This window comes from Ciconia boyciana, chromosome 17 (genome assembly GCF_034638445.1).
Source record: "Ciconia boyciana chromosome 17, ASM3463844v1, whole genome shotgun sequence".
Lineage (NCBI taxonomy): Eukaryota > Metazoa > Chordata > Aves > Ciconiiformes > Ciconiidae > Ciconia > Ciconia boyciana.
In genome coordinates, this window is record NC_132950.1 from 8,362,556 (window position 1) to 8,378,811 (window position 16,256).

Here is a 16,256-nt window from a genome sequence, read left to right on the forward strand (position 1 = left end):
GGCTCTCCCCACGGGAACGGCCCCCGTTCACACCCCGCCCGCGGGGCCCCGCTCCCCGCCTGGGGCCCTGCCAAGCCCGGGCGAGGGCAGCGCGGCGGGAGGCCTCTCGGTGTGCCCCTCCTCCGGGGCAGCCCTGGAGAAGCGGAGCCGGGGCACGTTTCCGCGACAGCGGCCGAGCGGCCCCGCCCCGAGGCGGGGAAGAGAGGGGAGGGGTGGGGTGGGACCCTTTCGTGCCCCGGAACCTTCCTGCCTCCCCTCTCGTTTCCTGCCGGAGCAGCGCGGAGGGGCGCGGCGCGGGTCGCTATGGCAGCGGGGCCGCGGGGCTGGGGGCTGGCGGCGCTGGCGCTGCTGCTCGCGCTGCTGCTCGCGCTGCTGCTCGGTGGCGCGCGCCGCCTGCGGCGCCGTTACGCGGCCGACGGGGCTCGCGCCTCTCTGAGGGGAAGGGCGGCGGCGCGGGCGGATGGCGTCCGCCTGTTGCTGGTGACGGCGCACCCTGATGACGAAGCGATGTTCTTCGCCCCCACGGTGCTCGGCTTGGCCAGGGCCGGCGCCCGCGCCGCGGTGCTGTGCTGCTCCGCAGGTGAGGGGGGACGCGCCGGGAACGGCGGGGCACCCGCCCCCGAGGTGCCACCGCGGCCACCCCTAGAGGCCGGGCTTCCCGCCCGTCACGTCATGGGCAGGCTGCCATGATGTCTTCCCATCTGTGGCCTCTCGCTGTGACGTCAGCCCCGGGCTGTGACGACGTGTCAGTGCCTCGGAGCAGCGAGCGGTGGCTGTACCGCGGGGCGACCCCACGCAGCTGTGACGCGCGCGTGATGTCACCAAGATGCCACACATGATGTCATTGCCGCGCTGAACCTCGGGGCCCTCTGAGCCCGTGCTGCCACAACAGTGTGGCACCGCTGTGAAACACTCGTGCAGTGGAGGAGGCGCAGTGCCATCCATCTGCGGTTCGATAGCGTGGTTCTGGGTCACTGCGCGCTGTCGTAACATCCCGCGCGCCCCAGACAGCTGCCGCGCGTGAGTGGCTTTGGTCAGAATGTTGCAGAGTTTCAGCAGCTGCGATCAGTAGCATCTCCCTCTATATCTGAACCTTGCGCCGCGGTTTCACAATCCAGTCTCCTCAGTGTTGCAGCACTGAGGTACTTTCAAACTGTGCGGAAGCATCAGTAAGTTGTAAAATGGCGCTGTTTAGCACAGCTTTTTGGCATCTCCTTGTAATTCTGCCGTCTTGTAGAGGACTTGCTTGGATGATCCAGTTTTAGTGTCATAACAATACATTCACTGTAACACATCTAAAAATAACAGTTGCGTAACAATCCAGTCATGCAAAAATAGGCCTGAAGGGAACCTGAGGTCGTGTTGTCCATCAGTTGACCCAAAGGCAGCATCAGCGTGTCTTCATTTGCTGCAGACAAACGCCTGGTTTGTTCTTCAGAATCTCCAGGGAGGTTCCTCAGCCTGTGCGGTCTGTGCCAGTCAGTGCTGCATTAGATTTTCTTCAAATCACTTTTTCCTGAATCATTGGTGTAACTTAAGCTTTCTGTTTATTTTTCCTATCTGCCATGAACATGGAAATCAGAGTATCCCTTTGTAGCAGCCTCTTACATATTTTAAGACTTATCTGCCTCTTCTGTCTTATCTTCTCCAGACTAAACAGCCCTATTTCTTGCAATCTTTCCTCATAGATCATGTTTTCTAAACCTCTGATCATTCTCATCGCTCTCCTTTGGACTCTTCCAGTGGGTTCACATCTTTTTTGAAGTGCAGTGATCAAAAACTGGAAGCAGTACTCCCGCTGACGCCTTTCTGGGGCTGAATAGAACAGAAAGATTCTTACAGGCTCCACTCTTTCCCAGGACAAGGATTTTTCACAGCACGTGACACTCTTGTCTTGTGTTCTTCTCGTGCTCTACTAAAGCTCCAGGTTTATTTTTCTTTCTGCGGAACTGATACCTAATCAGTTATTACATTGTTCCATTTTTTGTGCATAAGAAACAACCTCATTGTAATTGATCTTTCCGACCATACTGCTATGCCAGCATTCATGAGCCTGCGGTGAGAACTAAAGATATTTTTCTAATGTTTGTTGAGAGGAGTATCTTAGGCTCAAACATTTGCATCCTACACTGACAGCATAAGTAACATTTGGGAAAAGGGCCCTCTGGGTTTTTGAAAGGTCCAGCTAGTTCACTGGCAGCTTTTCTGTTCTTTGTTTTCAAAGCTTTCTGTCATAACAGACCATCTAGGTGAGAAGATGGGGATAAAGCTATTGTTGAAGTCCAGTGGTATAATGGCTTTACTGATCACTCTATACCTCCCATTCAAGATTTAGTGCAGAGCTTTCAGTTGTCTTTGCTGAGGGACAAAGGTCTGTGGATCCTGTTTGCCCTTTTCACAGCTATGGAGAGATTGCTGAAGTGCAACTCTGCCATTTCAGTGTTGGGGACTAATACACTCCTGCTATTAGAGAACTTTCCAAAGAAGTGTTGTGTTTCTGTTTATTTTGTTAAATTTTCTTTACTCCTGATTCAGTGACATGAAACATTCAGAGCGTTTGACACTGCCTTCTATGCAGTCTCTTGCATGTCTTTGTAACGGAACTAGCAGCCCATATAGGAGAGTACATTCCCTGAGTTAATGGATTTTTCTGTGCCTCTTATTAGTCTTTTGGGCAATTCAGATGGTTCATCCTCTCATTGTTTGTATGATTGATGATGACAAGTGAGTTGATCAAAGACTGCAAATTGTAACACTGAGACAAAATCATTATTTAGAAACTGTCGTACTTGCAGTTTTCAGATATCAATCAAAATGGCTTAGAAATGAATTAGCATTACAGCACTGTGAAAAAAAATCAGTCTTTTCCACACTGAATAATCTTCAGTTGAAATAATAATAACTCAGTATAAATGTGCTTTGCTCTCTGTAGTAGCTGACTCTATTGTGAGTGCTCCATGGATAAGGTCCAGCAGCATCAGCTATTCAGCTGGTTTTGCTCTCAATAGCTGCCCATTTTTTCTTGTTAACATTTATATATTCCTGATGTCCTGACACATTTCTCAAGCTGTGGAACATGGATCTGTTCCTTTGAGTTCAGTAGAAGTTAGGTATTTTGAGAACAGTGATACTATTTGGATAAAACATCACCTGCAGTCAGCTATTACACTGCATTGCAGCAAAAGAAAACACTAGTGTCATTAATGGCCTTGCAAAAATTCAGTCTCAAATAAGTCCCACTGAACTCATGTAATCCATCTAGTGAAGGTGCACATTTAAATTAATTTTGCTGAAGCTGGAACTTGCAATCTAAGCTGCAGACTACCGAGCTGATGTGTTCCTCGGCAAACCCACAGATAATCACTGCCATAGTCTCCTAAAACCATTCACTCGCAGTCTGCAAGAAGAGGGTTTTTTTTTCTAGTTACTCTTTCCCTCTTTGAAAATTTTACAAAGCTTGCTAGTGACGGCTCGGATTGCAACACTGCTTGAGAGAAATGCTAGATTTAGATGACTCACACCCACAACAATAAAAAGTTATAGTATAATTCAAGACAGCTGACTACAGACTTGAATCATACTTTAATACTCAGCTGTACTTTTTTCATTAAAATTGGGTTGCAAGTACTGCCCTGCACAGGGCAGCATTCTGGAAGGGGCCATCGCGGCTCTGGCATGGACTTTGCATGGCTGATGCCAAGAAAAAATAAGGGTATGACAGGGCAAGATGAGAAGAAAATAATTCAGTGAAGAAGGAGGCAGTGTTTTAAGATAATGGATCCCATTTCCCTGCTAGTTGTTGGTCTCAGTCTGTTATAACTTTTCCCAAATGCCTTATCTAAATTAGGTTTTCTCTCTTCTTTTGGTTCTGTAAGTTCTTTGCAATCTTGCCATATTAGTTTCTGCCTGAATTTCCTCTGTGAATGATGCAGACTTCTGAGAAATCTTTGTCTCAAAACAGAGATTGTTATGATGGAATTCCTAATTTCTTTGAATGCTTTTCATTCCATTACTGTATTCTCTTGCAGTGTTAGTGTTATATGAAAATTACTGCTCATTAGAAGTGGCCCAGAATATACTATAAACTTTAATCACTTAAAGAATACCCCGTGGGACAGGCTTTTCCAAGTACTTTGGACTTGCTGTTCAGCTTGGCTCTGTGGGCCTATGCTGTTCAGAGTACTGGAGGGAGTTCACGGCAGCACGTCTAGTAGTGAAGGAGGAGTGACTCTTTGGCCCTTCCTAAGGAGATTAATTATTACTGATTTGTTGTGAATACTTGTTTTTAAAAAAGTGGACTAAGATCCCACTAACCTCTTTCACAGAGACAACCTGGAAATTTGCCAGTGGTAGCAACTTCTAGTCACCTCACTGCAAAGGCAGTTTCTCCTGTGTTTATGAAAAGATCTTGCTCAATTGTTTTGTAGTATATTGGTGACTTCCATTCAGAAAATGTGTAAGCAATTAGTTCATGTATATGCATATTAGAAGACTCCTTGTTTTCCCCACAAAGCATGGTCAGCCTATGGAATTCACCAAAAGAGATATTAAATCTTGCTAAAAATTTACCAATGTTCAGAATTGGATTAGGCATATACATTAGGCATAAAACAAAAAGCTCAAAAACCCTCCTCAGAATAGCTAGAAATTGTGAAGTTTCAAGGAATAAGACATTTGCTAGTCAAACAGGTGATTGGAAGCAGTTTCCCAAGCAGGTTATTCCAGAATTGTTGTTTGGAAGATCTCCTGTGTCTTTGGCAGAAGCGTTTAACTTTGGCCACTCTTAGGATGAGGGTACTGGACTGTTTGGACCACTGATCTGATTAGACATGGCAATTTCTGATGTCCTTGCCAAATAAGCTCATGAATGGCTGCAAGCCATGCTCAGTGCATAAACGTGAGGAATGTAGTCAAGCATTTTACCCTGAGCTAAGCCAGGTGTTGCTCAGGTAAAAGCTATGGCGATTGTCCCCTGCAATGTATCTGTTCCTCAGATGATCCCCTTTTATTTAGTCTGTGATGCTCACGCTTAATGCTTTGAGAAAGAAAAGAGGAATTCATTCCAAGCTAACCTAAACTAAGTTAGACAGTGTTGCTGTGTTTGCTATTTTCAGGAAATTATTACAATCAAGGAGAGATTCGTAAGAAAGAACTGGAACAGAGTTGTTTTCTTCTGGGGATTCCTGCTTCCGATGTAACAGTCGTTGATCACAGGTAACTAGTTTTCATTTATAGCATAATTTCATTGCAGGTTTTAAATAGGGGGTGAGGTTCACTTTAAAGTTCAGTGAAAGCATACTGTGTCATTCTAAAAAGTCTTGAGGAATCTCAAAAAAAAAAATTTTTTTAGATATCTTTAGGTATTTTTGTTAACTCTTAACATAAATCTAATTAATGCAGAAGACAATTCAAGTGTATAATGGGGATCGTAATCCCTAGGTTAAGCTCTGTTGATACAGCATTTCGAATAATGATAACCATACTTGTTGGGGTCTGGCACAATGTGTTTGGGCAGCATGATCACATTTTGTTACACTTGTTGCAGTGTTATACAATTACAAATTCTCTGAATTGCCTGTGGCAGGTTTGTCTGTAGGCTAGTCTTTACAGAGTTAGTGTGGAATTCTGTTATATTTATAATCTGGTTTAGTCCTGGCTAAAGAGAAAAGTGAATTGCAGTATTAAAGACAGTCCATAATAACATGACAGTAAGATTCTTTCAAATTAAGCCATGATTTCTGTTTTTCTAAGGTGTGATGTTGTTTTCTTTAGTTGTGTATAGATACAAAGGTAGGTGATAAAGCTGACACTTCTTTGTTTTGGGATTAATTCAGGAACTCTCTTCTGGGAAGGTGATTTAACACTTTGAGTCGGTGAAACTCAGAACTAACGTTGTAAAGGCCTCTTAAATTGCCCAATCACTGTCTATGTAGGGTTGATAGGAGCTGAACTAGATACTAATTGCTAGGAAACATGGTAGAAGTGGTTGTTTCAATTGTAAACAACTATCATACAATCCATAAAGAATATTTTTGTTTATGAAGAAATAACTTTAATAGCAACATATTGATTTAAAGCCACGCCAACTAGAAAAGTCAGAGTTGAAAAAAATCTGGCTCCAGGCAGGCCCCTTTTCCTATGAACATATTTTCCCTTAAGCTAAGGCAACAGAAACCACAGTCCAGAATATGAATCTTCTTGAGTTCTTTGCTTTTTTTAGCTTTAGGTTTCTCTCCAAGTTTTCAGCTTACTTAGGAAAACAGCATAGGAGTTGTTTTTCCTTTGGAATGAAAAGAGATGTTTCTGTTCGCTTCTCATGAACTGGTTTTGGATAACTTCAAGTTTTGTAGTACAATCATATGACAATGCCCAGAACATTTTGGGGAGGGATAAGGAAAAAAGCTGCTAAGCTTTGCTAAGCATAAAGTCTGCTCAATGAACCATCTTTTGAAATTATCACAGAGCCCAGAAGCCTACTAGCCTTTCATCCTCTAACGCAATGTGAGGTTGGTTAGTATGTGATGCAAGTTTCCTGATACTGCTCAGTCATGCTCCAGCGTACACAGTCCGGAGGACTGCTTTTTGCAAGTAGTACTTTGGTTTGCTCTGTAGGACGGTGAGGGCCATTTCAGACAAGTAGCTTGGATCGTGCCTCTTTATTACTTTCATTACTAGTATTACACATATTTATGTAAGTAATGACTGATACATGATTTCCCCCAGTGAATGCAGTGCCTGAAAAGACAGATCCATCTCATTGCCCAGAGCTTCTGGGCATGGACTAGAATGTACAACATTGTTCTAAGAAAGAGGTTTAGATTTGAGGTCTTTATCTCTGAGGTTAGATTGCTGTGAGATAACCATCATATTGTCTAACTTTGTTGTGCATTCAGTGAACTGAAGTGAAGTTCTTGCTGAATATTGCTCAGAGCTTGTTTACACAGTAAAGTTAAGTGTGTTTACAGTGCATTATTTACTCTGCAATAACTCACCATGTGGATGCTCTTTATGAAAAACATCTGTGGACCAGGTGTTAGCAAAATGGTAGAGGATCAGGAATAATTTCTAGATGACACTGAATTTTTAGAGTAGCTAATTTTTAGAGTACCATTTTTCAGTGGTTTAGACAAAGCACTGGGGCGCAGGGTTCTTGAAACTTACTCAAAGTTCCTGGATTCCTTAAGGTCAGTAGCTTTCCTATGCCTCTGTTAAGACTTCTGTAATTTACAGATTGTACAAAAATATTTGCCAGTATGGCATGATGTGAAACTTGCTAGATTAATACGTTATCTACTGCTAGATTTCCATGTAAATTCATGTCTATGCAATAAAGTTCAGGAGGCTGTTCCTCTTTAGCATTTTGTCTTCCGTAGGCACTGCTTAAGATCAGAGCCCTTTGGCTTTTTTTGTTCCCTTCCTAACTCTTCAGAAGATAATTTGCCATCATTGTAAAGCACTAGCACGTTGCTTAAGGACTGCAGCTGGCATGCTGCCCATCTAACATTTCTTATACAAACACTGTATGCTTTACGTTATCCAAGCTGCAGACTTGTATTTTGGTAAGGAAAGCCCAAAGGATTGCTAGGTCTGGATCTGCTCCAGCCATTGTAATGTGGAGCTGAGTCATGCTGCTTCCTCTTTCTTTGCATGATCTACAAGTGAGTGAGTAGAATTTTCAAGATGTAAAAGGGGAAATACATCTGAAAAGTAAGGTGATTGACTTGCTCTGTAATCTCACTTGGCCAGGCAGGTATAAAATCAATGTGACATTTTTGAATTGTGTGTGGACTTGTAAAGAGAAAGCTTCAGTCAGTTAGCCTATGATGAAATCTGTGTTAAAGACCAATTCCTTCTTAAGCAGTTCCTTGCCTTAAACAATGACTCTCTCAAGTATAGCCAGGATTCCTAGGGCAGGACTAGTTCAGTCTCTATCAGACAATGGCTTTGCACTGATTCTTCAGCGGGTGTTTGATGTTGTTATTGTGTTTGTTACCTCAGTTAAAGACAACTCAAATCTTCTGCACAAATATGGTCCCAAACTGTATCCACACTTCAGCCCTAGAGATTGGAGGTCCACATGAATCTCCCACAGGAAAGTTCTTTGCTGTGGAGGGCATGTCCAGGAGTGGAAAGGGGCATGCATTACCCTGCAGCACCCAGTTACTGTAGGTGAGCAGATGGGCATGCAGACAGCCTTTTCCAGACTATTTTAGATTACAGCACTGGACTCTTCCTACTTGTGAACAGTACAGGTCAGGCACCAGATTTGCAGAGGTGTCCCCTGAGCGGTCGTGTGATTATCATAGCTCTGACACTACACCAACTGAACAGCTGCTTTTAAGAGAGAAAAATTTTACAGCCTGCTTTTGTTACCATTCCCACACTAGGCTTAATACTTGGAGCAGCCCAGCTCAGAACTAGGATTTGTATTGTTCAAAGTTAATTTCCGTACTGTCGCAATTATTCCTGCTGCTGTGTGAGGGAGGAGTAGCAACAGAGTGGGGTCTGAAACTCATGTAAGATAAAAGTCACTTCATTAATTATATAAATGGTAATGTGAACTCTCTACTTTTGGTAGATTTTTATCATCTTATGTGCTGCAACAATGGACTTTTTGTAGCTGTAAAGATGAGAGATAATTTGTTTTATCTACTGTGCCATGATACCAGCTTAATTTTCACAAAGACTGGTATAGTTCTACAGATCTACAGTGAAGGTAAAACGAGCATAGGTAAAATATGATTGGTATAGATACCTTTAACACAAACACAGACTAACTCAACTGACAAATCTGCTACAATGATATGTCTAAAATAGTATGTAAATGAGATGCTGGACATTTCTGTGGTGGCAGAAGGGTCTAATTTATAAAGTGTTTGGTTGCACTGCAAACAAAAAGGGACATCTATTTTCACCAGAAGTTCTGTTGTTCTTTAGGCATGCATTAGACTTTGCTGCCGAATTTAGCTTAAAGTTTAAATTGCTCTGGTAACGTATGGGCAAATGATCCACTCAAAGGACGTGAGTACTTGCAGAGCAGGGGGGAACTCCCTCCATCTTGAGAAGAACAAGTCTGAGTAACTGATCTGCACTTGACGTGTGGCAAAGACAAGGTTCAGCTTAGCAAGAGGAGATCTTGTAAAAAGTGAGTCCTGCATTATCATAAAACACAGAGATGGTTTCTCTTCCGTTCTCTTTAGACTATGCAGAAAAGAATGCTTTAGTAGCAATGTGAAGAGAAAAAACGTTCACCTAAGAGCTGCTTTGGGTGCTGTTCTTTGATGTGGCACTGCTACATGTTTTCTTGGTTGTTGCTCTGTCTGGTCTTGAGAACATAGTGAGATGAAGATGCTCTGGTCTCCAAAACCAGTTATCAGGTCACAGGTCATTGCCGTGGTTTTGGACTTGTAAGTGTACTTTGTTGGGAATTTACTTATAGCTGAGAAAGCAATCTGTAAGTAATTAATCTGTGAATACATGCTCCTGAGCTAGAAAGCTCTCTCTCTTGGTATATGAAACACCAGGAGTTAGTATCTAATTGATCTAATATTAAGAGTCAGTTAAGCTCCCATTAATGTTGGGCACATCTGCCAAGCTGTGGCTGTCTACTAGTCTGTAACATTACACATAAAGAGGAGGTGTTTTCTGAGCTGTTTTCGCTTTCTGAAGAGAACAAGCAAAAAGGAAGCCCAAATTAATCTTTTTTTCTAATATCTGTTTTGGGTTCATGGAAAGATAAGTATTAGGTATTTTACTGCAGCTTCTGAAGCTTTTGTGCACAGTTGTACTGGACAGAAAGTAAAACTGACTATTTGCGTCTTTAATATGACAGAAAATATTTGGCCCAAGTTTGCACTGCAAAGAAAATAATAGCCAAGATTTGTGTAAACTAGAAAACTTTCCATTCACAGTACAAAGGCTTACTGCAAATAGTGTTACCTCTGTTTCCAAGTTTCCATGGAAATTGCACTCCATTCGCTTTTTTATTATTATTATTTCACTTAAATCCAAAAGGGCTCTGATTAGACAATGCACAGGAGAGAGGACATCTGCCCATGCAGAATCACAGGCTATCTGCAAGTTTTTTATGAGGCTGCAGAGAGGCTCAAATTATTTTTTCTTTTTTTTCATATAATAATTCTTTGCTGTTGGGCTTGTTTTTCTCTGCTACAAGGTAAACAGGCTTTATTGCACTTCCTCATGTTTAACTTCTAATGAACTTCCTTCCATGAGCTCCCCATGTCAGAGAAGTGAGTCTGTAAGGTCATGGGAAAAATATATCCTTAAATAAATAGTGTGTGTGTCTGATTGTGATGATCAGAAAGATATAAAAACACTCAGACCCTTCCGAGAATGAAATATGTAAGTGGCAATTTGAACCTTTCTATTACAATTTAGGAACATATATACAGACAGTTAAGAAGTATATCCCATTGATCCAGTTCGGTTTTACTGTACTTAAGTGGTTTGCTGATGGCTTTATTGATTCGAATACAGGGTGCTAAGCTATATGAATGAAGATGCAAGCTATATAGTGAGAATATGTACTGCAGTTAAGAAAGCTTACCTGAAAAATGAGGGCACTAGGAAAAGTGCAGAGATAAAATGCTGGCCTCAGTAAAGTCTGGTGGCAAAGCTATCAGTGATTTCATACCAGTTTCTGACTCATTCATTTGCAGACCTGTGTTGTCTTGCTGAATGGGATTTAAAAAAAAAAGTATTTATCTTACTTTTGTATTTCTGATCAGAAAGGTGGTATTATTCCCCAATGTTTTTCCTCTCCCTGTTCTTATCATTCGTATTTTGGGATCAGTATTTAATAGTTTTAATTCTGCTGCAATAATTGTGGTAATTAGTTACATTTTGTCTTCCTAAGTTCCTTGTGGTACTATAGTTTGACATTTTATTTTATTGCTAATTCTAAAGAGCTGATCTATGTGCTGAGTAAAATTGCTGCCATGCTTAATTCTAAAGAGCTGCATATTTCAGTAATGAGTGAAGGGATTCTCTTCATCTTACTTATCCCAGCAATGCTGTAATGGTCTTTATTTTTTGCAGAATTTTCTTTAATTAAGAATGACATCTGTGGGACCAGAAAATCTTAAATGCAAATTGGTTGCACATTCAGTGTGTATTACAGGGAAATCTACCTACATCTTTTGAATCAGTCAAACATACTCATAATCATCCTGAATACTAACATGCTTTACTATTACAAGAAGTCATGAAGCCTTTGTCAGTCAGCTGGGTATCTTGATGTTTCTGTAATCACTGTAACCAAATTTCACTCCTGTTTAGTATAATTCTTGAAATTTAAATTGTTTTCTTTCTGAGAAGACAATAAAATATTTGGACACCTATTTTTATTTACATTTCTAAATAAACAGATAATTTTTCCAAAATGTTTACCACATGGCAGCTCATGCTGATTTTTTAGGACATCAGAACACTTTATTAAAAGGCTTATATCAAAGTCTGCCTTCCAGCTTCTGCTTTTGTGTGTTGCTCTATGCAATAATTTAAGAGGAAATTCTTCTGGGGATTGGGATGTCTCTCTGCCCTCCAGGAAAGCTGTTTTCTGAAACAACAGCTTGTATTGCAGTAAGTTAGGTTTAGCTATTTTGTCCTAAGTTAGATATTTTCCTCAAGAAGGAAATCTGCCCTTTTGCTTCCCTGGGGCTTCTGTGAACCAGGTCCTTTCTCAGCTTTCTAGCATAATTAACTTCCTTGCTGTACAAAAAGGGGGAAGGGTCTGTGGTGAAAGGGAAAATGATCCTTTCAGTGCTAAAGGGGCATGTCCCCCAGATTACCTCTGTAGAGCAATGAGCAATGGTCCTTTTCAAAACATTCAAGGATTCTCCTTCAGATGTCAACAGAGACCTGTCAAACCACGTCAGTGAAGTCACAGCAGGGTTTGATTAAGAGCAAGAGTCTGGCCAGAGAAGCCAAGGGTTCTGAATAAATGCAAGGGGAAGTGAAGGAGTACTGCTAAAGGACAAAATGTCGTTATGGAAATCAAATCAAAATATAAGCACTGAGATTTATACTTTTAATACGCAAGATTATTTTAGCAGAATAAAAAGCATAAAAAGACTGATCTCAAAACATTAAATATGAGACTAGGGATCCCAGCCATCCCCCAAAGCTGATGCAAGTTTGATTCAACTTAAAAAACATCAGCACTGGTAAGCTGATAGTAAAGAAATAAGGCTGTACATAATAGCTGTGTTTCAGGAGTCTGGGAAAACTGGCTAGGGCTCAAGACAGGGAAATGCACTAGAACTGGGACATCCACTAGAAGTCCTATTTTTTTTGTTTTCTTATTTCATAGCTTCAGCAATGCCTTTTACTATTCTTTTATTAACGGCTTTGAAAAGTCCCCCACGTATGTTAAAGACGGGCATCTTCTGTGGAGCAAAGAAAGCTTCAGTGACCCATCCTGAATTTGTGGGTGGTTCATATCCCAGCTGTGCCGTCTCCTGGTAACACAGATATGCTGACTGGAGCGATTCTGTAACTAGACCGCACTTGTACCGCACTGCACTTGTGTCCATGCAGAAGGAAGTGTCTTTGGGTTTGCTGGTTTCCAGTATAAAATTCAGGGTTTCATATGAATATATTTTGGGTGGACTTTCTTGATGATGCTAGTAAGCTACCAACATAGAAAGATACGGTCTTTCTATACATTAATACAATTAAATATGATTTAATACGATTAAAGCTATTTTCAACAGTTATACCCAAGAGTCCCCTTTTAAACATGACAAATTATAGCAACCTATTTATTTTGCCAGTTACACAGTGGAACAACACAGTGTGTTTTGCCAACAGACACCCTGAGGAACTAATGGAGAATGACAGGCGTTTCTCCTTTGACCCCAGAAGGTTCCCTGCTTTGATAGCCCAGCAACATCTCTGTTGGTCACTCATTTTAACCTGGAGCTGCAAACACCTTGCTGTTAGTTATAGGCAGACTGGGGTCTTTTATCAGTGAAGAGAAAATGGTCAACTCTTTTCCTTAAAGAGTAACAGTTATACCAAATAGTCACAGTAAGTGGCACAGTAATAGTCACAGTTCCTCCACAAAGAGGAGGAACAAACAGAAAAAAATCTAGCATGGATTCAGCTTAAGCTTTTGAATCTCTGCATTCCTCCCAGCTTACTCAGGGAAAATATATTCCTGTTTCTACTGGGAACACTCTTAAAAGCCTTCTCACAATAATGGATTGGGCGTTAACGCCTTGTTCACAAGAACTGTGTGGTTTCTTTGTGTGTTCTCATAATCTTATTTTAATTGTAGCTACAGTACAAAATGTTGAGTGCCTCAGTTAAAATAAAGCTGTGAGATCTGAGGCTATGACATGGTTTGGAAACATCATCCAGTTGCATCTGCAAGGGACTTGCATTTTCTGCATGTCACGTAATTACTGTGCTGGAAAACAGAGGAAGGGGATTTGCAGCCTCTCTTGGTCAAAATCCCCTTTGGGATTCAGTCTAGAGAAGTGCAGTTACATCCATTCCTGCTTTTCCTAAAGGTCAGGATCCTAGGTGTACTAGGTAGCTCCTGCAGTTAGTGTGTATCTGTACTCACACTTTAGTTGGAGGTAATTGCAGTAACTTCCCTGAGGTTGCCTCAGTCTCTGGGAGATGAGAAGTTTTAGTGTGTCCAGGGGCCTCATGACATTCAGTTGTTGGTTTATTCCTGTTCCCTTCATCTAACTTTGCTAGTTCGGACAGTCACTAGAAAATTTATGGAATAATCAATATCTGAGTCTTGGGAACAAGGCTTTTATTAGGCTCATTAAGGACAGAATGTTTCCAATTACAAGGCATAGTGTCAAAGGCTGTCGGATCACTTTAAATGCCACGATATGCTGTCTCGCTGAATGCCAGCGATATAATTCTCATTTCTTGAGTTCGTTTTCAAAATTCCTGTTGAAGTCAGAAGGCATCTCCTTTGCTGGCAGCTAGTAAGAGAACATAGGAAGCAGTGCATACAGTGCCTGAGGGATGAGTGGGAAGCAACCCCTTGTATGGCAGACTCAAAGGGTTGAGTTGATGAGCTGCAGAAGTAGGGTGTCCTTGGGGCCTTTGGGACAGGACCATGGGGTGAAGGAAATTCCTGAGAATTTCACCTCCCCCTAAAAATAATTGCAGGGCATTCAGTGGGGGCCTTTCTGGTTTTTCTATATAAGAAGACAGTGTATGGGTAGAAAAAAAAAAAAAAGATTTGCTTTGTGAATGTCACTCCTGAGTAATAAAAGGAGATTAGTTACTTTCATGTTGATTGAAGTATTTTATTTTTCATAGGAATAGCAATGTTTGGACTGCAGACACTGTAAAGACTCAATGGAATTTTTGTGAGGATATAGACTTACAAATTCTGTGGTTTTATACAACATGTTTTGGGTCTACATCAACCCAATTCTTCCACATAGGTGGTAGAACTGGAGCTGTAGAATCTTGGACATCTTAATTTCATTCTTTCCTCAGAGCCACCTTCTGGTCCTATCAAAATCAGTGGGTGTTGGCCATTGACTTCAGTGGGACCAGAAATTGTCATTGAAACAGTCAACAAGAGAAGACAAAGTCTTGTTTAAAAAAATGTTAGTATGGGGAAAGTTGGAAAAGCAACCGTACAATGGATGTTGTGTAAAATGTGTTTTCTCTTAATGACCTTCCAGTTCAGATTGGCTCTGTTTACATACAAATCAAAAGCTGGTTTGTCTAACTGCCAGCACAGCAAAACTCAGTCTGGGATCTGAATATCCAGCTGTGCCTTTTGCCTCTGACATCCTCCCAGTAATAAAAGTTGTGTGGCTGGGATTTGGCTAGAATTGCAGATGTGTGAGCCAGAATTGAATTCAGCCTGCTCTTCCTCTGCAAGACAATAGAAGTTAAAACTTGTTTGTGTCAATAAAATAAGCATATACAACTCATAATCCCTCAGGGACCAGATATGATGAATAAGATGCCTTTTTTCCATCATCACATTTCTAACTCTGACCAATGTTAGTAATAAGTCTGTGAGAACTCAGACTTTTGTCTTCCTCATTTCAAAGTTGGAGCAGAAGCTTTTATGGAGTTTACCTGTGAGGATGCAGCATCCAGAGAATAGACATAATTATGACAACCTTTGCAGAGCTATCTACTCCAGGTTCTTTGTTCTTCACTTTCAAACTCCCTGAAGGGTACACTATGTTAAGCGCTGTCTTTGCTCTGTAAGCCTGTACTCTCTTAACAGCTTCCCTGCAGACTGACAAAGTGACAGAGACAGTAACGTCTTCACAGGTAAAATGGTACTGGTAGCATGCCTAATAGTTATCGCTTTCCTGTTACATACCATTGGAGAAAAGATTCATAGTAAACTAGGCTGCTTTGTGTAGCGGAGGCTCTCAAACTTTGCCTTGCAGAGGTTTCTGTTTGGTAGCTTGTCAGGAACTTGGGTGCTGTACCTTGTGAGACAGATGCCAGTGGAGCATGTAGCGATGGAGAGGTTTCAGGTCCTGGGGTACTGTCTGGATGTAGGCAAAGCTGTCTCAGTTCGTAAGGGAGCAGTGCATGATGAAACTGTATGTACTGCAGCGTCTTCTTTCTTCTAATGATGGTGAAAGCTCTGGCTGCAGTATAGAGCTCTGTTAGCAATGTCACTTGCAGGTTGCACTTTGGCCACCTCATTGTAAAAGACTGCTTGTAAAGCTATATAGCAGTTAGGCATGGCATTTGCTACCTCCACTTTTTCCATTAATAAAACCCTATTTGACAGATGATTGAAAGCTCCTTCAGTTGACGGCATCGGTGTGGACCAGCAAAGGTGTTCCCAGCAGTCTAGAATTTGAGGCTTCCCAAATGCTTCTGGCTGACTGCAGTGGGGTGCTGCTCTGCAGCAGCATGATCCAGGGCCACCTTTTGAAGCATCCTATAGCAAGAGAATTCCCATTTGTATTTTCCTCGCTGAGTTTGTTGTGACATGCCCTGTTATTTTTGCATTCTGTGTCCATTCTGAAGTTCCCCCAGGCATCCCTTCAAATGAAACATTGCATCACTGAGGAAGTGAAGCCATTAAAAGTGAATGCTTTCACCAAACACTTGGAGCAAATACAATCAGCTCTCATCTACCAGAAATGGACTTGAAAGTTGACATTGCAAAATTTGTGAAGAACAATAGTCCTTTCTTGAGTGGTTTGATGCAGTGTTTCAAAAAGCTGAGCTGTGCTGTTATTTTTTTGCCTCATCATGAATGAAGGTTTTATATT

At 41.6% G+C, this 16,256-nt stretch overlaps 1 protein-coding gene across 1 annotated transcript in view; it reads left to right on the forward strand.

Moving 5' to 3' along the window:
- The first annotated feature begins 255 nt into the window (after positions 1-255).
- Positions 256-16,256, forward strand: part of PIGL (phosphatidylinositol glycan anchor biosynthesis class L) — a 77,501-nt gene continuing 61,500 nt past the window's right edge. The window contains exons 1-2 of the mRNA XM_072881745.1: positions 256-580; positions 5,115-5,214. Coding sequence (XP_072737846.1) covers positions 304-580; positions 5,115-5,214 — 377 coding nt within the window. The 5' untranslated portion in view covers positions 256-303. The remainder of the gene's footprint in view (positions 581-5,114; positions 5,215-16,256) is intronic.